At 43.0% G+C, this 21,565-nt stretch overlaps 1 protein-coding gene and 1 long non-coding RNA gene across 9 annotated transcripts in view; one reads left to right on the forward strand and one right to left on the reverse strand.

The window, feature by feature from the left end:
* Positions 1-21,565, reverse strand: part of LOC103608398 (ral guanine nucleotide dissociation stimulator-like 1) — a 37,053-nt gene that overhangs the window by 1,430 nt on the left and 14,058 nt on the right. For 2 of the 6 annotated variants that reach the window (XM_008592834.1, XM_008592839.1), the window contains 5 exons: positions 18,861-18,950; positions 16,389-16,475; positions 13,778-13,810; positions 10,397-10,518; positions 8,397-8,486 (listed from right to left, as the gene is read on the reverse strand). In XM_008592834.1, the coding sequence (XP_008591056.1) occupies positions 8,397-8,486; positions 10,397-10,518; positions 13,778-13,810; positions 16,389-16,475; positions 18,861-18,950 (422 nt within the window). Of the gene's footprint in view, positions 1-8,396; positions 8,487-8,936; positions 10,052-10,123; positions 10,271-10,396; positions 10,519-13,777; positions 13,811-16,388; positions 16,476-18,860; positions 18,951-21,565 lie in introns of those variants that run through there. The other 4 variants (XM_008592838.1, XM_008592836.1, XM_008592835.1 and 1 more) reach the window with 4 other exon arrangements.
* Positions 7-19,700, forward strand: LOC103608400. 3 transcript variants are annotated; one of them, XR_552050.1, is made up of 4 exons: positions 7-181; positions 10,172-10,386; positions 11,879-12,038; positions 18,707-19,700. It is a non-coding gene; the product is annotated as an uncharacterized LOC103608400 (long non-coding RNA). The 3 variants fall into 3 exon arrangements; XR_552051.1 differs by lacking the exon at positions 18,707-19,700 and adding an exon at positions 12,886-12,914; XR_552049.1 differs by lacking the exon at positions 18,707-19,700 and having other exon boundaries at positions 11,879-12,132.

Genomic DNA, 21,565 nt, shown 5'->3' on the forward strand with positions numbered 1-21,565 from the left:
ATCGCTTCAATCCTGAGGGCCTGGCTTGACCAATGCGCAGAGGACTTCCGAGAACCCCCTCACTTCCCGTGCTTACAGAAGCTGCTGGATTATCTCAAACGGGTGATGCCAGGCTCTGACCCAGAGCGAAGAGCACAAAACCTTCTTGAGCAGTTTCAGAAGCAAGAAGTGGAAACTGACAGTGAGTACTGCGTTTGCTCACGGGGAAAAGCTAGATTCTGATTTCCAGCCTCCATGTTGGAGGAAAGCTCTCCCTATGCCGGTTGACTAGGAAAGCTTGGTGCCCTCTGAAGACAAGCTGCTGGAGGATTGACATGGGCGTAAAATTCTCAAGGTTATTGAAGTGCTAATTATAGAGACTTACAGCTTTAGAGCAAAGAGGGGGTTTTTCAAGACCACCTAGTTTGCTCCCCATTTTATAGATGAGAAAACAGTGGAAACTGTGGCTCAGAGAAGTCAAGTAATTTCCTAGGGTTTCTTCTGTTACCAAGAAGAGGGTCTCCTGGATGAGGTTTTTATATTCCACCGTCAACATGCACCATGCTGAACTTGCTTTTCACTGTTTGCCTGATAACTCCTCCTCCTATCAAATGTAAGCCTATCAAATGTAAGCAAGCACCCCCATCCAGCAGACAAGAAATTAAATCTGATTCTGCTCCTGCCTTCCCCAGAGCTCAGAAAAGGTATTTCTCCTTCAGGGTAGAAAGCATCACTGTAATGTGTCCCCTGCCAGAGCAGATTACCATCATTTAGCATCTCTAATGGCCTCAGCAAAGGAAGTTTCTGTGGCTGTTTTTTCCTATTTGAGGAACTGACCCCCCATTTTCAAGGACAAAGGAGGGGCTACCATTCTAGGTCATGGGGTGCTTATAACTATCAGGCTTTGAAGAAAGTCAGAAAGAGGTTAGGCCAAGCTTCCAGCATGACGTTTTATCTTCTCCCTGGGGTGCTGGTGACGGTTGCCATAGTGGCTGACCCACTTGGAGCTTGTGACAGGCATTTCCCTGAAGTGATGGCTGATTTCCTCAGTGAGGGAAAGCAAGCGACTCCTTGGCACTGATCAGGGAAGCTGCATCAGCTCCAAAGAAAATAACCTCAAATTCCTAACAGTACCTGCTGCATTTTTTATATTTGGGGGAGCGGAGAGGGGGAAATGCAGTTGCACCATTACAAGCAGCCTGCCAGATACTGTGTATCTCAGATGACTTCATCTGCCAGGAATGTTTGAATACCAGGGGCACACCTCCAGCTGTGGGCCTCAGCTCCCTTCGGGGCCTGCACGCCTGGCTTTGCGCTGGAGTGGAAAACGCTGTGTTGGAGCCCAGCTCTCCCCATTGGGGCTGCCCCTGTCTCTGTCCCTAATTGGGAAACCGGTGAGACCAGTCGCTCATTGTTTGCAACCCAGGGGGACTGGAAGGCAGAGCTCATTTGGCAGGCCGAGGCAGGGCAGAAGGAGATTGCCTTGGTTCGTTCCCATGTGTTTATTTGCCGGCAGTCTCAACGCCGGCAAAAGCAACAGGCTCTCCTGTATGTTTCAAAAGTAAAATCGTGGGCCAAGGCCGTGGCGCACTCGGGAGAGTGCGGTGCTGGGAGCGCAGCGGCGCTCCCGCCGCGGGTTCGGATCCTATATAGGGATGGCCAGTGCGCTCACAGCCGGTCTCAAAAAGGACAAAAAAAAAAAAAAAAAAAAGTAAAACCCTGCTTGAAGTTTTTACTTACTTCTGGAAGAGAACGAAAAGCGGAAACAGTGAAGGCATGAACTAGGCCCCAGAGAGAAAGGACCGTGTACTCTTCATGCACAGCAACATTCTAGACATGCGAACATATGCGGCTTCCATGAGTGCTTGTTGAATGAATGAATGAGGTCATGTCTTAGCACAGACCTTTCTTGGCTGAAGTGGGTCAGCTTCTGCATTGCAAGGTGGTTGATACATATCTATACAGTAGCTGGCAAGAGGGATCAGAGGCCCATTCTGAACCATTAGACCCCCAATTTCTCATTCCTTCACTGAATGAGAAAGTTCCTGAGTTGTGTGGAGGGAAAGTGATGAAATCAGACTGTTTAACATCCCCCGTATCATGGAGTGTTTCAGCTTCCTTTAGCTATCACTTGTTTGTATCCCAGACTTCGGGGCCAGGCAGTAATCCCCTCCTACCTCTTCCAGTCCCCATTTGCATGAGGACCTTCAACTCTGGGGTAATGGGGCAAGCTTTAAGTTACATCCCTGCCACCAAAGTAGACAGGTACCCACATGCTGCCCTGGTAGGGGAAGTGTTGTAGGGCCCACACTTAGCATTCCCTTTCCCCTACAAAGCTAAGAAAAAGCTACCCTCACTTGATCCAAGATGCCTACAAGTCATTCATTCTACAAAGAAAGAGAGAAAAGCTTTAAAATATAAATGTTCTTCTGGGGGAGTAGTAACTGATTTAAATTTCTGCTGAGATATGACTGAATGCAACTAGATCTTTTTTTAGAAGGGGGATGAGGTGAGAAACAGCCCAGGAATTGGGGAAAACCTCCAGGGAAGGGAGGCTGAGGATTCAAGTCAAACTTCATCCAATTCTAGTTTTTTCCAGATGGAGACTGGAGGTCCTCTTTTAGGTGCTCGGCCCTTCAGCTTCTTATTTGGAGTCCTGGGTAGTGATTTTTTTTTTCTTACTTCTTCAGGCTATGCCCTAATGTAATTTGCTAATTGATGGGCTTGTCTATAATAAGGCTCTGGCAAGATGAAATGTCCTCACCACACCCCCCTCACTTCCCACCATAAAATGAAGTACAATAACCTAAACCGCTCCTCCATTAAACAACTTAGTAAGAAATATTAAAAACTCATTTTTGTTGGACCTGCAAGATAGTAAGGGAAATCCCTATGGGGTCAGAAATGAAAAGAGAAGTGAAAACCAGAAGCATGTAGCTGATTCTGCAGCTGCTCTGGTTGGGGAGTAGGAGATGCCTCTCTGGGCAAAATAATGACATGGGCTTTAAGACGTACACAGAGCACAATGATGAAGGCCTCTATTTATGAAAGGTGGGGAGTTAGAACCAAACGCCTTATAGAGCCAGAACCCTCAAAGGGCCGTACCCTTAGTAAAAAGGTGGGCTAGGAAAATATCCTCCTACTGGCACAGGAAGACAACAGGGAAGCCTCTCTCTCTTGGCCTAAGCGTGGATAAAAGAATGTCTCCCTAGAAATCATGTGTAAACAAACAAAAAACCAAAAAAACTTTCTGTAGGGATATACTTTGAGGCCAGCCTGCAGAGAATTCCCTGACAAAGATGAGCTCACAATACAAAACTACAAACTACACTCAAGGAAATATTCCCACTCAAAGGGAGTCAACAGGCATAACAAACAGCAGCTTCAGACTCCTGAGAACTTCAGATATAACAACTATCAGAAAGAAACCAATTATTGATTCATTCATTCAACAAATATCTGTAGTTCAAGCTATAAAATAAGTATTTTTAAAAATATTGAAGATACGAGAGAAGATGACACAAGAAGAAAAAGAGCAAGACACTGACAAAAGAACAAGAAGCTAATTTGAAAAAAAATTTCACTTTTAAGTGAAAAATGTAGCGATTCAAATTAAAAACTCAGTGGATATATTAAGTAACTGTTGAAGAAAAAAATCATGAACTGGATGATAGAGCTGAAGATAATACTAAGAAATTAGCATCAGAAGATAAAGACATAGAGGGCCGGCCCAGTGGCACACTGCTACAGTGCGCGCCGCTTGGGAGCGCAGTGGCGCTCCCGCCGAGGGTTCGGATCCCACATACAGACCAGTTTCCGCTCACTGGCTGAGCGAGGTGTGGGAGCAACACCGAGGGTTGCGATCCTGTTGCCCGTCCCGGTCCCGGTCCGGTCCGGGCGCGACACTGAGGGTTGCGATCCGTTGCCGGACACAAAAAAAGACAAAAACGGAAAAAGAAAAAAAAAAAAAAGAAGATAAAGACATAGAAAATAGGAGAAGTTAAAAGACACACAGAGAAGGGAATAAGAAAGCCCTGCACATGTGTGAGGGGAGTTCTGGAAGAAGACAGGTGAGAGACTGGAAGAGGGACCATATCTAAAGAGACGGTGGCTGAGAGGAATCTAGAACTGATAAACCACATGAATCCTCTGATCCCAGAACCACATCCTGAACAGGACGAATAAGACTGAACCCCCACTTAAACTGCAGAATGGTGGGTGTATCAAAGACAAAAGACATTCTTAAAAGCAACAACGGGTGGAAATGCAGCACAGAGGAAAAGAAATTGAGCAGATATCAGACATCCCAAAAGCAACGTCAGACATGAGAAGACACCAAACATCTTCAAAGCGCTGACTGAAAATAACGCTCATCTTGAATTCTGTACCCATCTAACATATTTCCAAGAGTAAAGGAAAAATACTTTCTCAGACAAGATGAGAGGGTTTACCACTAACAGATGACACTAAAGGCAGCAGGAACAAGAGGGAGGGCGGGAGATGTAAGAAAGGATGGCGCACAAAGAGGGCATTTTAAACCCAAACAAGCTCTGATGGTATAAAATAACAATAACAGGGCAGGCTGCTCGGCTCAGTTGGAGTGCAGTGTTGATAACACCAAGGTCAAGGGTTCAGATCCCCCGTACCAGGCAGATGCCAAAAATAAATAGCAACGATAATAGAAACAATGAGGACATGCCTGATTTTTAATTAAATATTTTAGGAATTATAAAACTTGAACTTTGAGACCTCAGGCATATATCTGTTCTGCCTCATTTCCACTCACCACCTCTAGCCCCTTTTTTCATGTCCTCCCTTTCACGGACCTCTAAGCACTACAGAGGGTACAGGCGTCTAAGTGCTAAACTGACCACGATTCACAGAAGAAGAAAAAAAAAATGCCACTGTCTTATGGCCCCATTACAAGGTAGATCTTTGAAGAGGTGAACTAGTAGTCCTGCACCCATTATCTCAGCATCTCTAGCCTAGAACTTAATTTTTCAAAGACTAAAGGTTCTTCCACCTCTACAATTAAGTAAGGTCATTCTGTCTTGTAAAGGTTCATTCTGGCTCGATACTGGGCATCTCTAATGTTCAAACTAGACACTCCTTCCCCTAAGGCTCCAAAGTTTTCTCCAGTCTCTTTGGATAATGGATCATTAAATGCAGACAGAGCAAAAATACATTTGCCAGATTTGTAAAAATGTAAAGAAGAAGATCATAAAATCTTGGAAAATAGGGGAATGCAAACACCCTTATATGTACAAGGAATAGGACGGCAGACATACGACCTGTTTTCGTAATGAATGTTCAAACTCAACTGCAGATACCAAGGGTTAAGCTCAAGCATCTCAGCAAGATTTTGCTAATAAGAGGTGTGTTGAGTGCCCACCATACTTTGTGCAGGGTGCTGTACCCTCACAGTCCTGCCTTCCCCGGGTTTCAGAGTGCATGTCCTCATATAGGCTGTACACCTGCCTGTGTCTGAAGAATCAGAACCCGGAGGTGTCGGAGCACCCAACACAATAAATACAGACCGCTGGGTTGGGGAGGGGTAGCAGAGGAGCTGTAGTACAGAAATGATGACAGGGCTGTGGGGAACAAGAAGACAAAGTAGTGGCACTCAGGATTAGGTCTGCCTGCACTGAGACTGTGTTTTCCTTAAGGATCTCCGACTGCTATAGCAGTCCCAGAAATTCCCAACTCTTTCTGTTGCCTCACTTAGCAGAGTGGACCACTAGGAGGCCCCGCACTCCTGGACTCATCTGTCAGGGAGCCTGATTCCATTCCCTGTGCACATGTCAATCTCACCAGAAAACAAGGCTCCACCAGGCCCCTTGGGTTATCTCGAAAGAGCCCATTCTCCCCCATATTTCCAGAGTTGGAAAGATAGCCAGAAACTATGGATATTCCCTCATGAAGTGAATCTCAAAACTCATAAATTTGGTGTTCAGGAGGGCCAGGGCAGGCATCTGAAAAGAGGGAGACGCTTGGCAAGACATCAGGATTACCTTCGAAATGCGTTCTACAAAATCACATGTTCCTACCTAATCCTCAGTGCTTCATATCTCCTGGTATCAGGGAGCAGCCTCTGATGATGGGAGATCATGCTATCCACACCCAAAAAGGGCCTTCACATGTTATATTGGGACTACGACAAAACCCAAGGTCACGTGCCATCCCTGCCTCTGTGTCTCCATGTGACTCACTGAGGCAGGTGAAGAGACAGTGCTGGGAAGGTTCAAATACACATCAAAAATAGTCATACTCCTGACGACTCCCCCAAAATAACTCAGAAAGATATTAACTTATTTGTTTCATAAAATGTAGTCATAGCTTTTCAGGTTCCCACTCATAGGTAGGCACTGCTTTAAGAGCTTTACAAAAGGCCATAAGGTAGACGTTATTATCCTCTTCTCTCAAATGATAAAACAGAAGTTCACACAAGTAACTGGTGGAGTTGGGATCTCTCAGGTCAGCCTGGCTCCCAAGCCCACTCTGCCATGAAAAACTGTCCAATATTCCCTAATTGCTGTTCTTGCTCGTCCCCAGAAAATCCAGATTATGACACCCAAAAGATCAGACAGGTACACGTGTGCAAAAGAGAAGGTCAAGTTTATTAATCAAATTATAATCTGTTTCCTTGAACTAACTTCCTTAGCTCTCATTAGATTCATTAGTCTAATGTCTTTAAGAATCTAATGTCTAAGAGACTAACTTCACGGCAGAGACTAAGTTCTCTTAAGGTTCTGCAAAAATTGCTACAATCAAAGCGCAGGGTGTAACTAAAACTACATCTTACTCTTTATCCCTTCCTTCTTTCCTTTCTCTTCGCCCTTTCTCTCTTCCTCCTTTTCTCCCTTCCTTCCCTCCTTCCTCTTCTCCCCTGTTTCACTTTTTAACCCCAATTGCATATTTTCTTCCTCTGTTCCTTCAGGAAGAATTTTTCCAAGAGGCAATATGGTAGAAAGGTTATCAACTTAGCTCTAGAGCCAAATCTTAGGTTTGAATCCAGATACTTCAATTACTAGCTTGGTATTCACTGTCTGTGCCTCAGTTTCCTGGTCTATAAAATGGATATAAAGGTAGGACTTATCTCTTAGGTGATTTCATGGATTGGATGAGAAATACATGTATTGTTCTTAGAACAGTCCTTAATTAATCCTCTACTGTGTGCCAGGTACCATTCTAGGTTCTGGGGATAAAGCAATAAACAAAAAAGAGACATAAATGCCTACCTTCATAGAGTCTGCATTGTATCTAAACACACCTATAACATACAGTATGTCAGATGGAGGTAAAGGTGATGGAGAAACTCGGAGAAGGGGACAGTGAGAGAGGGTGCCAAGAGCAGGTAAGGTGGGCCAGTTATGGTATTAAATGAGGTGGTCAGGGAAGGCTCACTGAGAAAGTGACATTTCTGCAAACATCTGAAGGATGCAAGGGAGTGAGCCATGTGGCTATTTATTTGGGGAAGAGGCAGAGGCAAAAAGAGTGTGCCCAGTGTGTTCAGGGAGGTCTGGGGGCTGGAGTGCAAACAGCAGAGTGAAACAGGGAAAGATGAGGACAGACAGGCATGGGACAGGTGGGGTCAAGTGATGCCTCAGATCCCAAAGGGCCTTGTGGGCTACTGCAAGGAATTGGATTATACTCAAAGAGAGACAGGTGCTATGAAGTCAGGTCGGGAGGGCCTCTTATATGCCTGGCACCCAGCCGGGCATGCAGCCATCAGTTTGACAAACAAGGTACCTGTTTCCAGGTTGCTTACATTCCACTGGTGGAAACAGCCAGAATGAATAAAACGATAGGGGTAGAAAGCAACATCAGAGAGGACTCTCTCTCAGGGCAACACTTTTGCCAGTATCCAACCATGAAGAAAGAGCATTCCAGGAACAGCTAGAGCAAAGGCCGTGAAGCAGGAACAGCCTGGAGTGTTTGAGGATGACCAGGAGACCAGCGTGGCTGGATCTTGGTGAACAGAGAGGGCCGTTGTAAGGAAGAGGAGGTTGCGGGTAGATCACATAAGGCCCAGTAAACTAGGGTAAGGAACGTGGATTTTATCTTAAAATAAAACCACTGGAGTTTTAAAGCAAGGAAGCAACATAATCGGGGGTACATTTTAAAAGACCACCTGCCTATTCGGTAGAGAATGAATCATTGGGGTAAAGCAGCAGCCGGAAGGCAGTAATGACATTCCTGGAGTAGCCCAGGCAAAGGTGACAGAGGTTCTTACCACAGACAGGAATGGAGAAGGATGAATGGATCTAGCAAATGTTCTGCGTTCAGGACAGAAAGATAAACTATTCAGCAAATGACCGGAGTGTCCTTTACTTTTTCCCTGGGCCAAGGGGACCCTGTTGGATACGTTTCCTCTCCCTACTCTGATGGGCCCTCTCGGGGCCCCAGGTAACACTCACAGGCTGAGCCTTTTCACCATGCTCTTCTGAGGCTTGGGCGAGGTGGTGCTGGCGTCTGCAGCTGCTTCGATCTCACACGACAGGGCATAGCTGGGAAAGAGAGGGGTAACAGCGATCGTGAGGTCCAAGTGGGAGAATTAGAAGAACAGTTTAAGTTCATGTGATGTATCAGTTTTGTCTTAGAGAAAGGCTCTGATTATTCAGAGTAAAGATACACAGTGTTTTGTTCTGTCGTAAATGTCAGAGGGTGCTGATTTCATGACCAGATTTCACCAGTTTACGTTATGTGCCACCTCCCCATGTCCCTCCACTGACTGGCGCGGTTCTTCATGCCTCCAATACAGGAATGCATGCACGCCGGCAGCACCACAAGCTGACTGCATTCTGTCTCCTGAGCACTCTTCATCCCACTTCCAGTCTGGGGGAGACTCCCTCCTCCTGCCCCTCCCATTTCTTGCCTTCCACCTCCTTCCAACCACTTTGCGCGTGTTTGTGCACCTGAGCCAGTGACTTACTTTCATCTAAAGGAAATGAAAGAGATTTTTGTAAATTATCTCACCTTTAATGAATAGGCATAGGCAGTTATATTATTGATAAAGACACATAAATATGATTTTTAATTGCTAAAACATCCTAAATTAAAAATGCTCCAGATTCAGACATCCATATAACAGGAAGATATAACTGCCACAAGCACAAGAGGATTTATATCTGATTTGAAATGCCTTTTATGAAAGCTTGTAGCTCTAGCTAGGAGATGTGTTTGGCTACCGGGTAGGCAGAGAAGGGTACTGAGCTCAGGTTGTTCGTAGGCAGACCTGAGTTCCAATCCAAATGCTGTCACTGACTAGTTATAATACATATCTAAACCTGAATTTCCTCACTGGTACAATACTGACTTTGCTTTCAACTTCACTCTCCCCTAAGGTAAATTTTCAAGAAAATTCCCTAGTCTATAACAGAGATCAGCAAACTTTTTCTGTAAAGGACCAGACAGTGAGTATTTTAAGCTCTGTGGCCATACGGTCACTGTTGCAACTACTCAACTGTCTTTAAAGCATGAAAGCAATCGTACATAAGATGTAAATGAATGGCCTATGTTCCAAAAAAACTACTTATGGATACTAAAATTTGAATTTCAAATAACTATCCCATGTCACAAAACATTATTCTTTTGTGTTTTTCTTTTTTACCAGCCATTTAAAAATGTAAAAACGGGGGGTGGACCACATACGGCCTGCAGACTAATCTGCCAACCCCCAGACTACAGGGTATGGCCTGAACCCCTGCTGGGCCAACATTCAAAGCACTAGAGTTAAGTATCTTTCTATGCCCATCAACCACTATTTATTTGAAAACCTGTCCCTTGTGTACCAGCCACACCAGAGTTATCACTGTTCTTCCAAATGCCAAGCACGTCAGACCTTTGCTTGTGTTCTTTCTCTGTCTGGAATGTTCTTCTCCAATTCTTCTGGTGAAATCTTCTCTCTCCTTCACAGCCCAGCCTAGATGTTAATGCCTTCATAGCTTCCTATTCCCCCCCACTTCCCTCCTTGGCCAAACGAACTGTTCCTGCCCGTAGTTCTGTAGGACTTTAGCTGCCCATCAGAGTTCAATTTTTCATGAGTCTGTCCCTCTCCGTAGATTAAAAGCTCCTTGAAAGATAACAGCAATTAGTAATAGTAGAAAACATGGTGGTGGTGATGATGATGATGATAGTAATGGTAAGCATTCCTACAACATGACTTTATTTAAGCCGCACAAACATTTTACAGATGAGCATCCTGAAGATAAAGAATAAATGACTCATTCAAGGTTACAAAGAAAGTGGCTGAGCACAAATCTGAGAGTATGTCTTCTGATGCCATCCTTTCCTGCTGCACCCAACCAGCCAGCCACAAAAAAACGAAAAAACAATGTTGTTGAAAAATGACCCAATGAGTTGCTGGATGCAGCATGCTCCCCCCAACACCTCCGTGATGGACAACAGGTCAGCCTACCTCTCCTCCTCTGTTAGGAGCTGCTGCCTCTGGAACCACTGTATGAACTTTTGGTCTGGGGTCATGCAATAGCTGTTGCAGGCAGACTGTAAGAGTTTTATTTGGGCAATCACTTCAAATTCCTAAAGCAGACAGACACCAAAAAAAAAAAAAAAAAAAGAATGAATAATAATGCTAACCAAACATACACATGACAACACTCCACCTTAGGACAGAAGATGGAGGAAACCATCTAGGAGGCCTCTGAAATACTGCTTCCTTAGAAATAAAATAGCTAAATAACTCTTAAAAATTCTAACTCTGAATCTCTGAAGTCCTTGTATGAATAAAATAAGCTACCAAAGAATCCAAAAAGTCACAGTAGCTTCTTTTTCCTCTTTTCCATTTTCATCCTTGAGATAAAGAAGTTATTTTTTAAGGTTTTAAGTATTTCAAAAAAATATGAAGAATTTCTATTTCTATTTCTTAAAAGATAAAATAAATATTTTAAGTCAGGAAGCTCCCATGTTCTTCATCTCCATTTTCTTCAACCCCTACTCCCCAGTAAATAAGTTTCGGTAGTGTTGGACATTTAAACAGTCTAGGGTCTCATAAACTTGAATGTTTAGATTTCCTGAATCTTTCAGTTTTTACTATACCAGTAAATCATTTAATGAACTCTTTTAAAGCTCACAAGAGAAGCAAGTACATAATTATGTCCAAAATTATTTATACTTCTTCAGATGTTTCAATAAAGATTTTTTTGTAAGCCAGCAACGGCTATAAGCTTAGTTTTGGGTTTAATACTCAAAGTTTCCAAAAGTTTAACATCCTACTCCTTAGAAAAAAAAAAGAAAGAAAATAGCTTATGCTTCAATTTTTATTCTCCTTTCTCTTGAAAAAACAATTTGTATGAATAAAATAAGCTACCAAAGAATCCAAAAAGTCACAGTGGCTTCTTTTTCCTCTTTTCCATTTTCATCCTTGAGGTAAAGAAGTTATTTTTTAAGGTTTTGAGCATTTCAAAAAAATATGAAGAATTTCTATTTCTATTTCTTCTTAAAAGATAAAACAAATATTTTAAGTCAGGAAGCTCCCATGTTCTTCATCCCCATTTTCTTCAACCCCTACTCCCCAATAAATAAGTTTCGGTAGTGTTGGACATTTAAACAGTCTAGGGTCTCATCAACTTGAATGTTTAGATTTCCTGAATCCTTCAGTTTTTACTATGCCAGTAAATCATTTAATGAACTGTTTTAAAGCTCACAAGAGAAGCAAGTACATAATTATGTCCAAAATTATTTATACTTCTTCAGATGTTTCAATAAAGATTTTTTTTGTAAGCCAGCAACGGGTATAAGCTTAGGTTTGGGTTTTATACTCAAACTTTCCAAAAGTTTAACATCCTACTCCTTAAAGGAAAGAGTGGGTTATTCTGAAGTTAAAGGACAAAGACGGGTAACTGTGGAGGCAACAACTGAAAGAATATTTTTATCATTACAGGACACGACAGAAGTTATCTCAAGAATTGTCAGGTTCTCTGGGTCTCAACTTTCCATCCAGTGATCTCAGTCCTTGGTCTCAGTATCCTCAAGGAATATTTATCATCATGCTAAAGAAGGGAGTACACTCTACTAGGGGCAGAAAATTTGCGTTTGTCCAGGTTAGCATCTTGCTACTAATGAGCTCAGCCTGGTTAGCTCCTCTACAGTCTTTTGGTTTTAAGTCTGATCTCATTTCCTCCTGGAAGTTTCTCTGGCCCTATGCCATCACTGACTAGTTATAATACATATCTAAACCTCAATTTCCTCACTGGTACAATACTTACTTTGCTTTCAACTTCAAGCTTCCCTAAGGTAAATTTTCAAGAAAATTCCCTGGTCTACTGTGAACTTTAGGAGGCCAGGGAGCTCTGACTTTTCTCTGCCTCAATCCCCATAACGCCCAGGTTGGGTATACGATCAATATTTATGGAATGAAAGAATGAATGAATGACTAAAGAACAATGAGACTGCTATGGGGTAAAGCTGTTATTTTGCTCACTCATGTTTTCCCTGAATCTTTTAAATATCTATTTAAATATAGTGTTAGAACACAAAAACCATAGCAAAATTTCAAAGCTGTTCTATCTTTTTTTAGCATAGTTCAGAAGTATTCTATCCACGGAAAGATTCAAATCGATGCTGAATACCCCTTCCTATGCTGACAGGAAAGGAAAAGAATAATTAACTGTACCTAACAGTGAAGACCATTTCCTTTCCTCTCTCAGATGGACTCACAAGTGTTAACCATCTTAATTAACCATTCTCTCTCATTTACTCTTAGGAAACCTTTTTCCCTAATAAAGTAAGCCAGTTTCTTCTTTTAATTGACAAATAAAAATCGTACATAGTCATGGTGTACAACATGATGTAAATATGTATACACTGTAAATGGCTAATGAAGCTAATGAGCATATGAATTCACATACTTATTTGTGGCGAGAACACTTAAAAAATCTACTCTCTTAGGGGCTGGCTGGTGGCTCACTTGGGAGAGCGTGGTGCTGATAACACCAAGATCAAGAGTCGGGATCTCCTTACAGGCCAGCCACACACACACAAAAAAACCTACTCTCAGCAATTTTCAAGTATACAATACATTGTTATTAACTACAGGGGTAAACCTGTTTTTGCTGAAGCTAATTATAAAGAAGGACATAAAGAGGGGTAAGAGAAAAAAATGTGAGCTTTGCCACTGAAGTAGAGTAGAATTGTGGTTAGTAGAGGCTGGGGAGGGGGTAGAGAGGCTAGGGAGAGGCTGGTTAATGGGTACAAACTTACAGCGAGACAGGAAGAATAAGTTCTAGTGTTGTAGAGTGCTCGGTGACTATAATTAACAATAATTCATATTTATTGTATCTTTGTTCACTGTATATACAATCTATTGTGTATCTGCAAATACACAGAAGTTCCAATATACAAAAGTTTCAAATACACAAGAGAAAGTTCAAATGTTCTCAACACAAAGAAATTGTAAATGTTTGTGGTAAAGTATAAGCTAATTTCCCTGATTTGATCAGTACACAGTGGATACATACATCAAAATATCATTCTGTACCCCATAAATATGTATAATTAAAAAGAAATGTGCACTTTGTAGTAGCAGGACAGGACTAGGAGAACCCTATTCAGTCCAAATATCTGGTTTCTTCACCTTTGGGCTGAGGAGATAACACCCCCTCACAGGGCTCTTGGGGGATAAAGTACAGGAACACGCCAAGCATAATGGTATGTAATACATATTCAATAAGTGCTAATTCATTTTTTCTGCCTGTACAAAACAACTGGACTCCCCACTTCTTTCATTTTTTGATTTCCAGAGGAAGCAAAATGAAAAACCATAGCCAAGACCTCTACTTACCCTTCTCCTTTTCTCCAAGTTTATCAGTCCACCCTGAAAGAAATTTTTTTAAAAAGAGTGACCAACCAAGCTACTTTCAAACACAATCCTATGTTGTTCTAGGTCACATCAAAATAGATCAAAGGGAAATAAAGTCACAATTATTAATGATCTTTTAGTTATGGCTAATATGGAGGAAGAGAATCATCTTTTGCTTCAAGAAAAACATTCTCTTAATTTATAATAGGTCAGGATAGGCAGACAGCCTTCTCTTAAAGTGTCTGAAACCAACTAAAATAGTAATGATAAAGAAATACAAATGTATTTGTAGATCCATTGAAGACAAAAAGCTTTCATAAATATTCCATTACTCTTTTTTCCTCGGGCAAAAGCAACACAAACAGATGGTCACTGAGTCATACTGGAAATCAAATTGTCAATGGTTTATCAAAAGGGAAGTCACCTCTACTTGGCATCAGGAAACGTTAAGTTTCAATTCTTCATCCTGCCAGTTCCTATTCTCAGTAGGCTCAATATAACTTCTAAGTCTTTGGTCACTCCCCCAAATTTCCCAATACTGATGGGTGTTTCCTTGAGATAAGCTGAAGCAGAGGATGTGAAAAGACATAGAGCCCAGGAAATGTAAAATGAATGAACATGTCCACAACACTTACAGCAAAGTTGGAGGTAAGTCTATGCAAAATAACCTCTACTCCTTCTCCCCTTCTAATTATAACACAATTAACGCAGGCTGATTGCATATGATAACCAGGGAGGTGAGATGTACTTAAATAGAAAAGCAATCCTTAAATATCATTTCAAATATCAAACTTCCTCTCCACCTAATATTTTATTATTGCTACTAATAAGTAGCTTATCAAACCCCCTCCTTCATAGGCCTTTCCATCCTATTCTCTCATATGAAATTAATCGGGACTTTCTATGTTCTCTCATTGCACTTCTGTTCAAATTTCTACTATTGGAAGATTCCGGTCAAGATGGTGGAATAGACAGGCCCCAGCATCACTCTCTCCCACAAATCAACCAATTTACCACTATAAAAAAGCAACAACAGCCAAGTTGGGGCTGCTAGAGCTCAGGGGAAGAGGAGGACTTACAGAGGACTTACAGAGTGCATGAAGGCAGGAGAAGCCACAAATAGAGAAAGAAAAAACCACTCTGACCATTTTGTGCTGCAGCCACTTTAAGGCTAGAGCTGCTGAGTGCAAGAAGCAGGAGCCAGCAAAAGCCACAGCTGCGTCCTTTGGATGAAGTTGCTTGGACGCAGCAGGGGAGGAGAGCTTTGGTGGCCCCCCAGCCAGCAACACCACTAATACGGTTCCTGTGGACTCATGCAGGAGTGAGGAGCCAGAACAGCTGAAAAAAAGGAGCCACGCAGAGGCTGGTGAGTCATCGCAAGGGACCAGCACATGGCCTGTCCCATTGGAAGCGTCTGTAGCATGGGCAGTGGTACATATGGGCCCACTGGGGGATCACTGGGGCACAGCAAGGACTGCTGACTGGCACCCCAATCAGCAAAGGTCCTCTCAGTGGAGACTGACCAGGAATATGGAACTGCATAGGATACATTTTGATGAAAAGACTCAGGCCCAGATCAGAGTTTCTACACAACTCAGGTGCACCGGGTCTTTGGAGAGCCAGAAGTACCTGTAAAGTCAACCATTAAAACCATTAAATCAGCAGCAAATTAGCAATTTAGCTAAACCACGCAGCTCAAGTACTGGTTCCCAAAGGAAGTTCCCCATTTTAGAAGTAAGCAAAGAACAAAAAATTAGTTCCAACCCAGGCACACCACCAGTGCCTCGGGGGCCCACCCTTGGAGCCAGGGAATGGACACCCTCTAACACAACCAGGCACACTACCGACACCAAGGAGCATGCCAAAAACATCACCTCCATGTGGGTGGCCCACCACAGCTACCACAATAACTACGGCTGCCATGAAAGCAGCTAGATGCCACAACCACCACACAGGTGGTCCACCAGCCACTGGAGTGCATTGACACAAGGAGAGTCAGCAGCAGAGACCAAAGAAAAGAGGAGGATGTCTCTCTCCACAAAGCCCATTCCAGAGTGACAGAAGCATGTGCTCTATGAAAATATTGGGGGACCTAAACACACCTCTCAGCATTGGACAGATCATCTAGGCAACAAATCAACAGAGTAACCATTACTCTTTCAGAGGGAGAGAAGAAATCTAGGGTAATGAGACGGAAGGGAGAGGGGATGGGAGAGATTGGACATAGGCATAAAGAATTATTATGATTTGTAACAATATATTGACTTGATCAACATATGTTAGTGTTGAGCCCCCAAAATATGTGTAATCAATTATGATTCAATAAAAATTAAAATAAATAAATAAATAAAAACAGAAATTTCTACTATTCCTGTCCATCGCTGTCTACTTTAATATACTATGCCGTCCACTGAATACCGAGTCACTTCTGGTGGTATTTTCTGCTGTTATTCTTTGTATTCCTCCCAGCCTCTACACAACACTGTACATAATGGGCCCTCAATAGATACTAGTAGTTGTAGAAGCGAATCTCTCTTTTGGGTATCCAGTGAGAAGGCTGCAGGCCCAATTACACCACCTGTGCAGAACTCACCTCGATATAGTCCTGAAGAGCAGTGTCAAGCATGGTCAGGTCAGGCAGGCAGGGGCCCAGGTAGGGCACAGTACCCTGCATCACACCCTGAAGAGCAATCAGAGCAAAACTGTCTTTAGTATATTGAAAAGTTTAAAGGTTTCAATCACATTGACACTGCAGCAAATGGACCTATTCAAGGTCTAATTTGCTAACCTCTGTGAATGAAATGTTTAAAATTCCTACACAAATAGGATAGGAACTCCATGACTAATGTCTCACTTTCAAAGTTATAAAAACCAAGCTTCAAAGCCAGGAGATCATACATGTATGTTCAAATATGTTCCCAGTGGGGTTTATGTTTGGCTTAGGCTCAGTTCAGAGGGAAGGCTTTCTCTGTTTCAGAGTGCATGGACATTCCCAGGGGTTTGGAATGGCCCTGGATAGCAATGGCTTCATCTTCAATAAAAGCAGGTCAAGGCACAATGGAGAAGAGGCATGTACCACAAGAGCATGGGGTGTCACGATGAAAAGGGACCCTTGGGCTAGACTAGTGACTCCCTTTCAAAGAACAGAGGAAGGAAAGGGGGAAAAAGTAACTTTAAAGTGGAAAACTGGGGGTTGGCCGGTTAGCTCAATCGTTTAGAGCATGGTGCTGATAACACCAAGGTCCACGGTTTGATCCCTGTACTGGCCAGCCACCACACACACAAAAAAAAAAAAGGAAAGAAAAAAAGCATTAAAATGGAAAATCTAGCTAACTCTACGTTAACTCAGTAACGAAGGTCAACATTACCAGCGGCACCATCAACGTGACACCAGATGTCATGATGTGACTAGAAGAGCATTCACCTCTGTAATATTCTTTCCAAAAACCCATAATATCAGTTTAATCACCAGACAAACCCAGATTGTGGGGCATTCTACAGGATACCTGGACAGTACTCTTAAAACTGTGAAGGTTATTTAAAAAAAAAAAAAAAAAAAAAAGAAGGACTGAGAAACTCACAAACCAGAAAAGCCTGGGAAGACTCCATGCAGTGTGATACACTGGATTGGGTCCTGGAACAGACAGAGCACACTAATGGAAAACTGGTACAATCCCAATAAAGTCTGAATTTTAGTTCATAGTACTATGACAGTGTCAGTCTCTTAATACTGACAGACATGCCATGGTTATAGAAGATGTTAACAATGGGCGAAACTAGGGGAGGGTTTACAGAAATTCTATGCACTAGCTTTGCAATTTTTCTGTAAACCTGAAATTATTCCAAAATTAAAAGTTTAGTTTAAAAAAATTGCCCCTTGGAAATGGAGGTGGAGGCACTTCAGAGTACAACTGCACATATACACTATGTTCATTTCACCACATCTCCTTCCCTACCAGGCCCCCGAGGCACTAACCATTCTCAAGAAAAAATAAAAAGGAGCCCCCATGGACGCCTCATCCTAAATTTCATTGAGGCACTTATGGAAATTCTGACAAGGACACAAAATTTCAACGAGGGCCAGGCTGCTTGACGTGAGGCTGCCCACGTCCTCAGCCAGAACTGCTTCGTGAGGGTCACACCAAGGAAGGTTCTGTCCTTTAGGAACTGTCAGCTGCAGTTTGTCCTTCGCCATTATGTGTACAAGGTCTCATCCTGGACAAAAATAATCTTTTTTTTTTTTTTTTTTGTAACACCTATTTTTAACTTGTCTTTGAACCTCCAAAAAAGTTTGAAACACTGTGAATGTTTTGTAGGCTTTATGTTACAGAAGAGTCCGGTCATTCAAACCTTTCCAATTTATGTCCAGCTTTCCAAAAAAGGAGAAAATCCTCTGAAAGCAGGGATGAGAATATTTAGAGTTTGACAGTCTCTAATCTCCTTTCTCTGTTTTTCCCCCTTCTATGGTAAAAGTTGGAAATTTAAAATAAAGATAAAGGTAAGAACTATCTTTCAGTCTTCAGGAGAGAAGCATGAAACTTCTGTGAGTACTGAAAACCTTAGAAAGGTTTGCTCAGCCTTTGGGTTTAGTAAGGAGAGCTCAGCAATGACTAAAGGGTTTGGAACAAATGTAAAGATCTCTGAGTACAAGGACCAAGACCTCCCAGAGTAGCATACTCCTTCCTTGGCCACTGTGTGCAGAAGCTGACAACAGCGTGCAGCCCAGGAGGCTAAATAAGCTCTGAGGTGCAGGCGTGGGTGGAGGAGACCACAGAGGGATGGAAGTTCACCTGCTGCACACTCTCCCTTACCTTCAGGAAAAAACTGCTCCAGAAAACAGGATTTGCAACTCCGTGTTTACTTCCTACTGGATCAAATGGGGGTAATACTATCTTTCCTATTCACTTCCAGGGCTGCTGAAAACATATGAGGTAAAGAACAGGAGAACCTTTCTGAAAGCTCAGGTGTCCTGGAGACTGAAGGTGCCGTGCCAGGCAGGAGCCCAGCCACCCACACAGAGCCTCTCTCCTGTGCGCTCTCAGGAAAGAACAAGATCCTGACGTACCATATCCTTCTGGAGCTGAAGCTGCCTCTGAGTCCGTTTCTGGTTTTCTTTCACGCTGCTGTCCAGGTTTGCAAATTTTGAGGTTCCTTCCTAAGAAATACAAGCGTACAAAGAGGGGAGTGATGGAGGATGCCACGCTGGAGAGAAGTGGAGGGACATATAGTGTCTGGTACACGACCCCGCATGACTCTCTGAGTGCCATGCAAAACAGGCCTGCAGCAGGCAGGCTCTGGCGTGGTGTTATGCAAACGCTTGGCTGGCTTGTTGCAAGCGGTCTATTTATAATGAAGTCTGGTGGTCTTGGATTATCCTGTTTTCCCCCCAACTCTGTAAGAAGAGCAACTGATTTGGTTATAAAATCAATCATCAATACAAGGCAAGCAATTCTCAGAACCAGAGACATTTTTACACATCCCAAATTTCACTCAAGAGTAATTCCATGTCCTGGAAATGAAGATCTCTTCCTCTGTACATGTCATGATTTCTTGATCTTGGCCTGAAATAGATGTGCCAGCATTTTGTGAACAAAAGGGACTATATTTCTGTGGCATTTCTTCGATAAATGAAACTTTTGTAGCGGAAGTTTTCTGAGGAAGTCCAGTACTGTGGTACATCACCAATCCATGAAAGCCAGACCTTCACACATTTTTTGCCCTCTTTATCCCCCCAATCAATCCAAAGCTGCCTCTTGGGTTTGGAACACTGACTAATCAACCCTTCTACCTGGTGTCTGAGGACAGAGGGCTCCCCTTCTCTCTTCCTGTCTGTAATGATCACCAGCTCTTCTACATAATGACTAATCACGAGTTTCCTGACTACACATAAAGTGTTTTCAGTGTCTTGTGAAGTTCTCATTTTCCAGGAGCGGCACGAATGGGAGGCAAATTTCACAATCCAGTAGAGAGTAACCTCTGTACTAGTTTTCCCTTAGTCAGTTTTCCCTGTATTTATTTTATTACCATAGCATGTGACCTTTCACTACTGCACAATTGCAAGAGGATTCTCTTTCAGTGACTTGGCCTGGCTGATGGCAGTAAGGCGTCAACACATTCTATCACTCACCAGCCTTAACCTGGGTCCCAGGTACACTACTGGGGACAGATCCATAGTGACTCATTATTTATTTAGGTTCTCCTTATTACAAATGATAATAAGGAGAGTTACCATTTACTAGTCTCCCACTTACAGCTTCTCCCAGGGATGAATGAAAGTAGCCTAACATGCACCATTTCCTGGGCTAGGTGAGTCCTCCCAAACTCTTGAGAATTTGCTTGGAGTGAGAAATCAATTCTGTCTGACCTGAATATGAGTATGTGCCCACCTCCTTCCAACATGTAGGTCCCTCTGGTCTCCTTCCAGTCTCACGATCACAGGCAGAAGACTAACATATGCAAATTATTACAGATATATTTTAAACTCAGTAAGGACTTCTGAAAAGTTAAAAGGCTCCTAATAATCCCAGAATAACAGAGGTGGGAGGGATCTTAAAAGAGCACTTAGGACAACCTCCTCACTGGTAGGAGAGATAGAGACCTGACATGGGGAGCTACAAGACTTGCTGATTTCACGACATCATGATTTCATGAGAATGAGAGTCCATCCCTGGCTGAAGCACTAAAAGGACTGTCTAGTGCAAGTTCTTCCAAACAAAGTGTTCCGCTGAAAATCCACGGGTTTGCTACATCCACGGATTCGGTTTTCTCCTTTCTAGGCCCCAAATCCCCTACCCCACAATGTCTCATAACACCAATCCCTTGAACCTTCCTGAAACGTGTCACAGGCTTCTGTGGCTGCATCACTCTCGTTCTTTCCTCCTGCCTCCTTTGCTGCTTATGCTTATATCCTCTTAGAGACTCTTCTGCCAAAGCCATCTTCTTTGTGTTTCACTATACTCACGTCTTTGGAAATACCATCCAATCCCATGACTTTAATCATCACCTGTGTTTGAATGAACTCCAAATCTCTCCCTCTCCCTCCATAGATCTCCCCTGCCCTCTCTTCTAGTCTCTCTCCCTGTCCTTCTCTCTCACCCTCTCTAGTGCAAATTTCCTGCCTGAGTCTCATCTTTTCTCTATCTCCATCTTTGCCGGGGTTCAGCTGCCCTCATCCATACTGTTCCTGGGCCTTAGAGGGATCTCTGCTACTAGTTCTTGTCTACTCGGCACTGGATCCATCTCAGTAAATGCTGGTTAAATGACAGCTCAGAAGCTACTGATAATTTTTATTTGAATAGGTCGTCACAGTTCCAACAGTCTCTCCCTCTAATTTTGACTTTAGCATGTTTTAGAGCTTCACTGAACATATGTCTCCAGCAGAGTCAAATTTCTGGGGCTTTCTAGCAGTTTTATATATCAATTCAATCAGGGAAAATTCCCACCAAGAGTCACAAAACCAAGAAGATTTGGTAACATTCTGCTTTCCTGTTGTTTTGAAATTTGTAAATTCTATAATTCACTGGCTTAAAATTATCTAAGTTTCAGGGCCTAGCCCGTGGCGCACTCAAGAGAGTGCGGCGCTGGGAGCGCAGCAGTGCTCCCGCCACGGGTTCGGATGCTATATAGGGATGACCGGTGTGCTCGCAGCGCTCACTGGCTGAGCGCGGTGCGGCTGGTCTCAAAAAGGACAAAAAAGGGCCGGCCTGCTGGCACACTGCTACAGTGCGCCGCTTGGGAGTGCGGCGGCGCTCCCGCCGAGGGTTCGGATCC

Source organism: Galeopterus variegatus, unplaced genomic scaffold (genome assembly GCF_000696425.1).
Source record: "Galeopterus variegatus unplaced genomic scaffold, G_variegatus-3.0.2 Scaffold8394, whole genome shotgun sequence".
Lineage (NCBI taxonomy): Eukaryota > Metazoa > Chordata > Mammalia > Dermoptera > Cynocephalidae > Galeopterus > Galeopterus variegatus.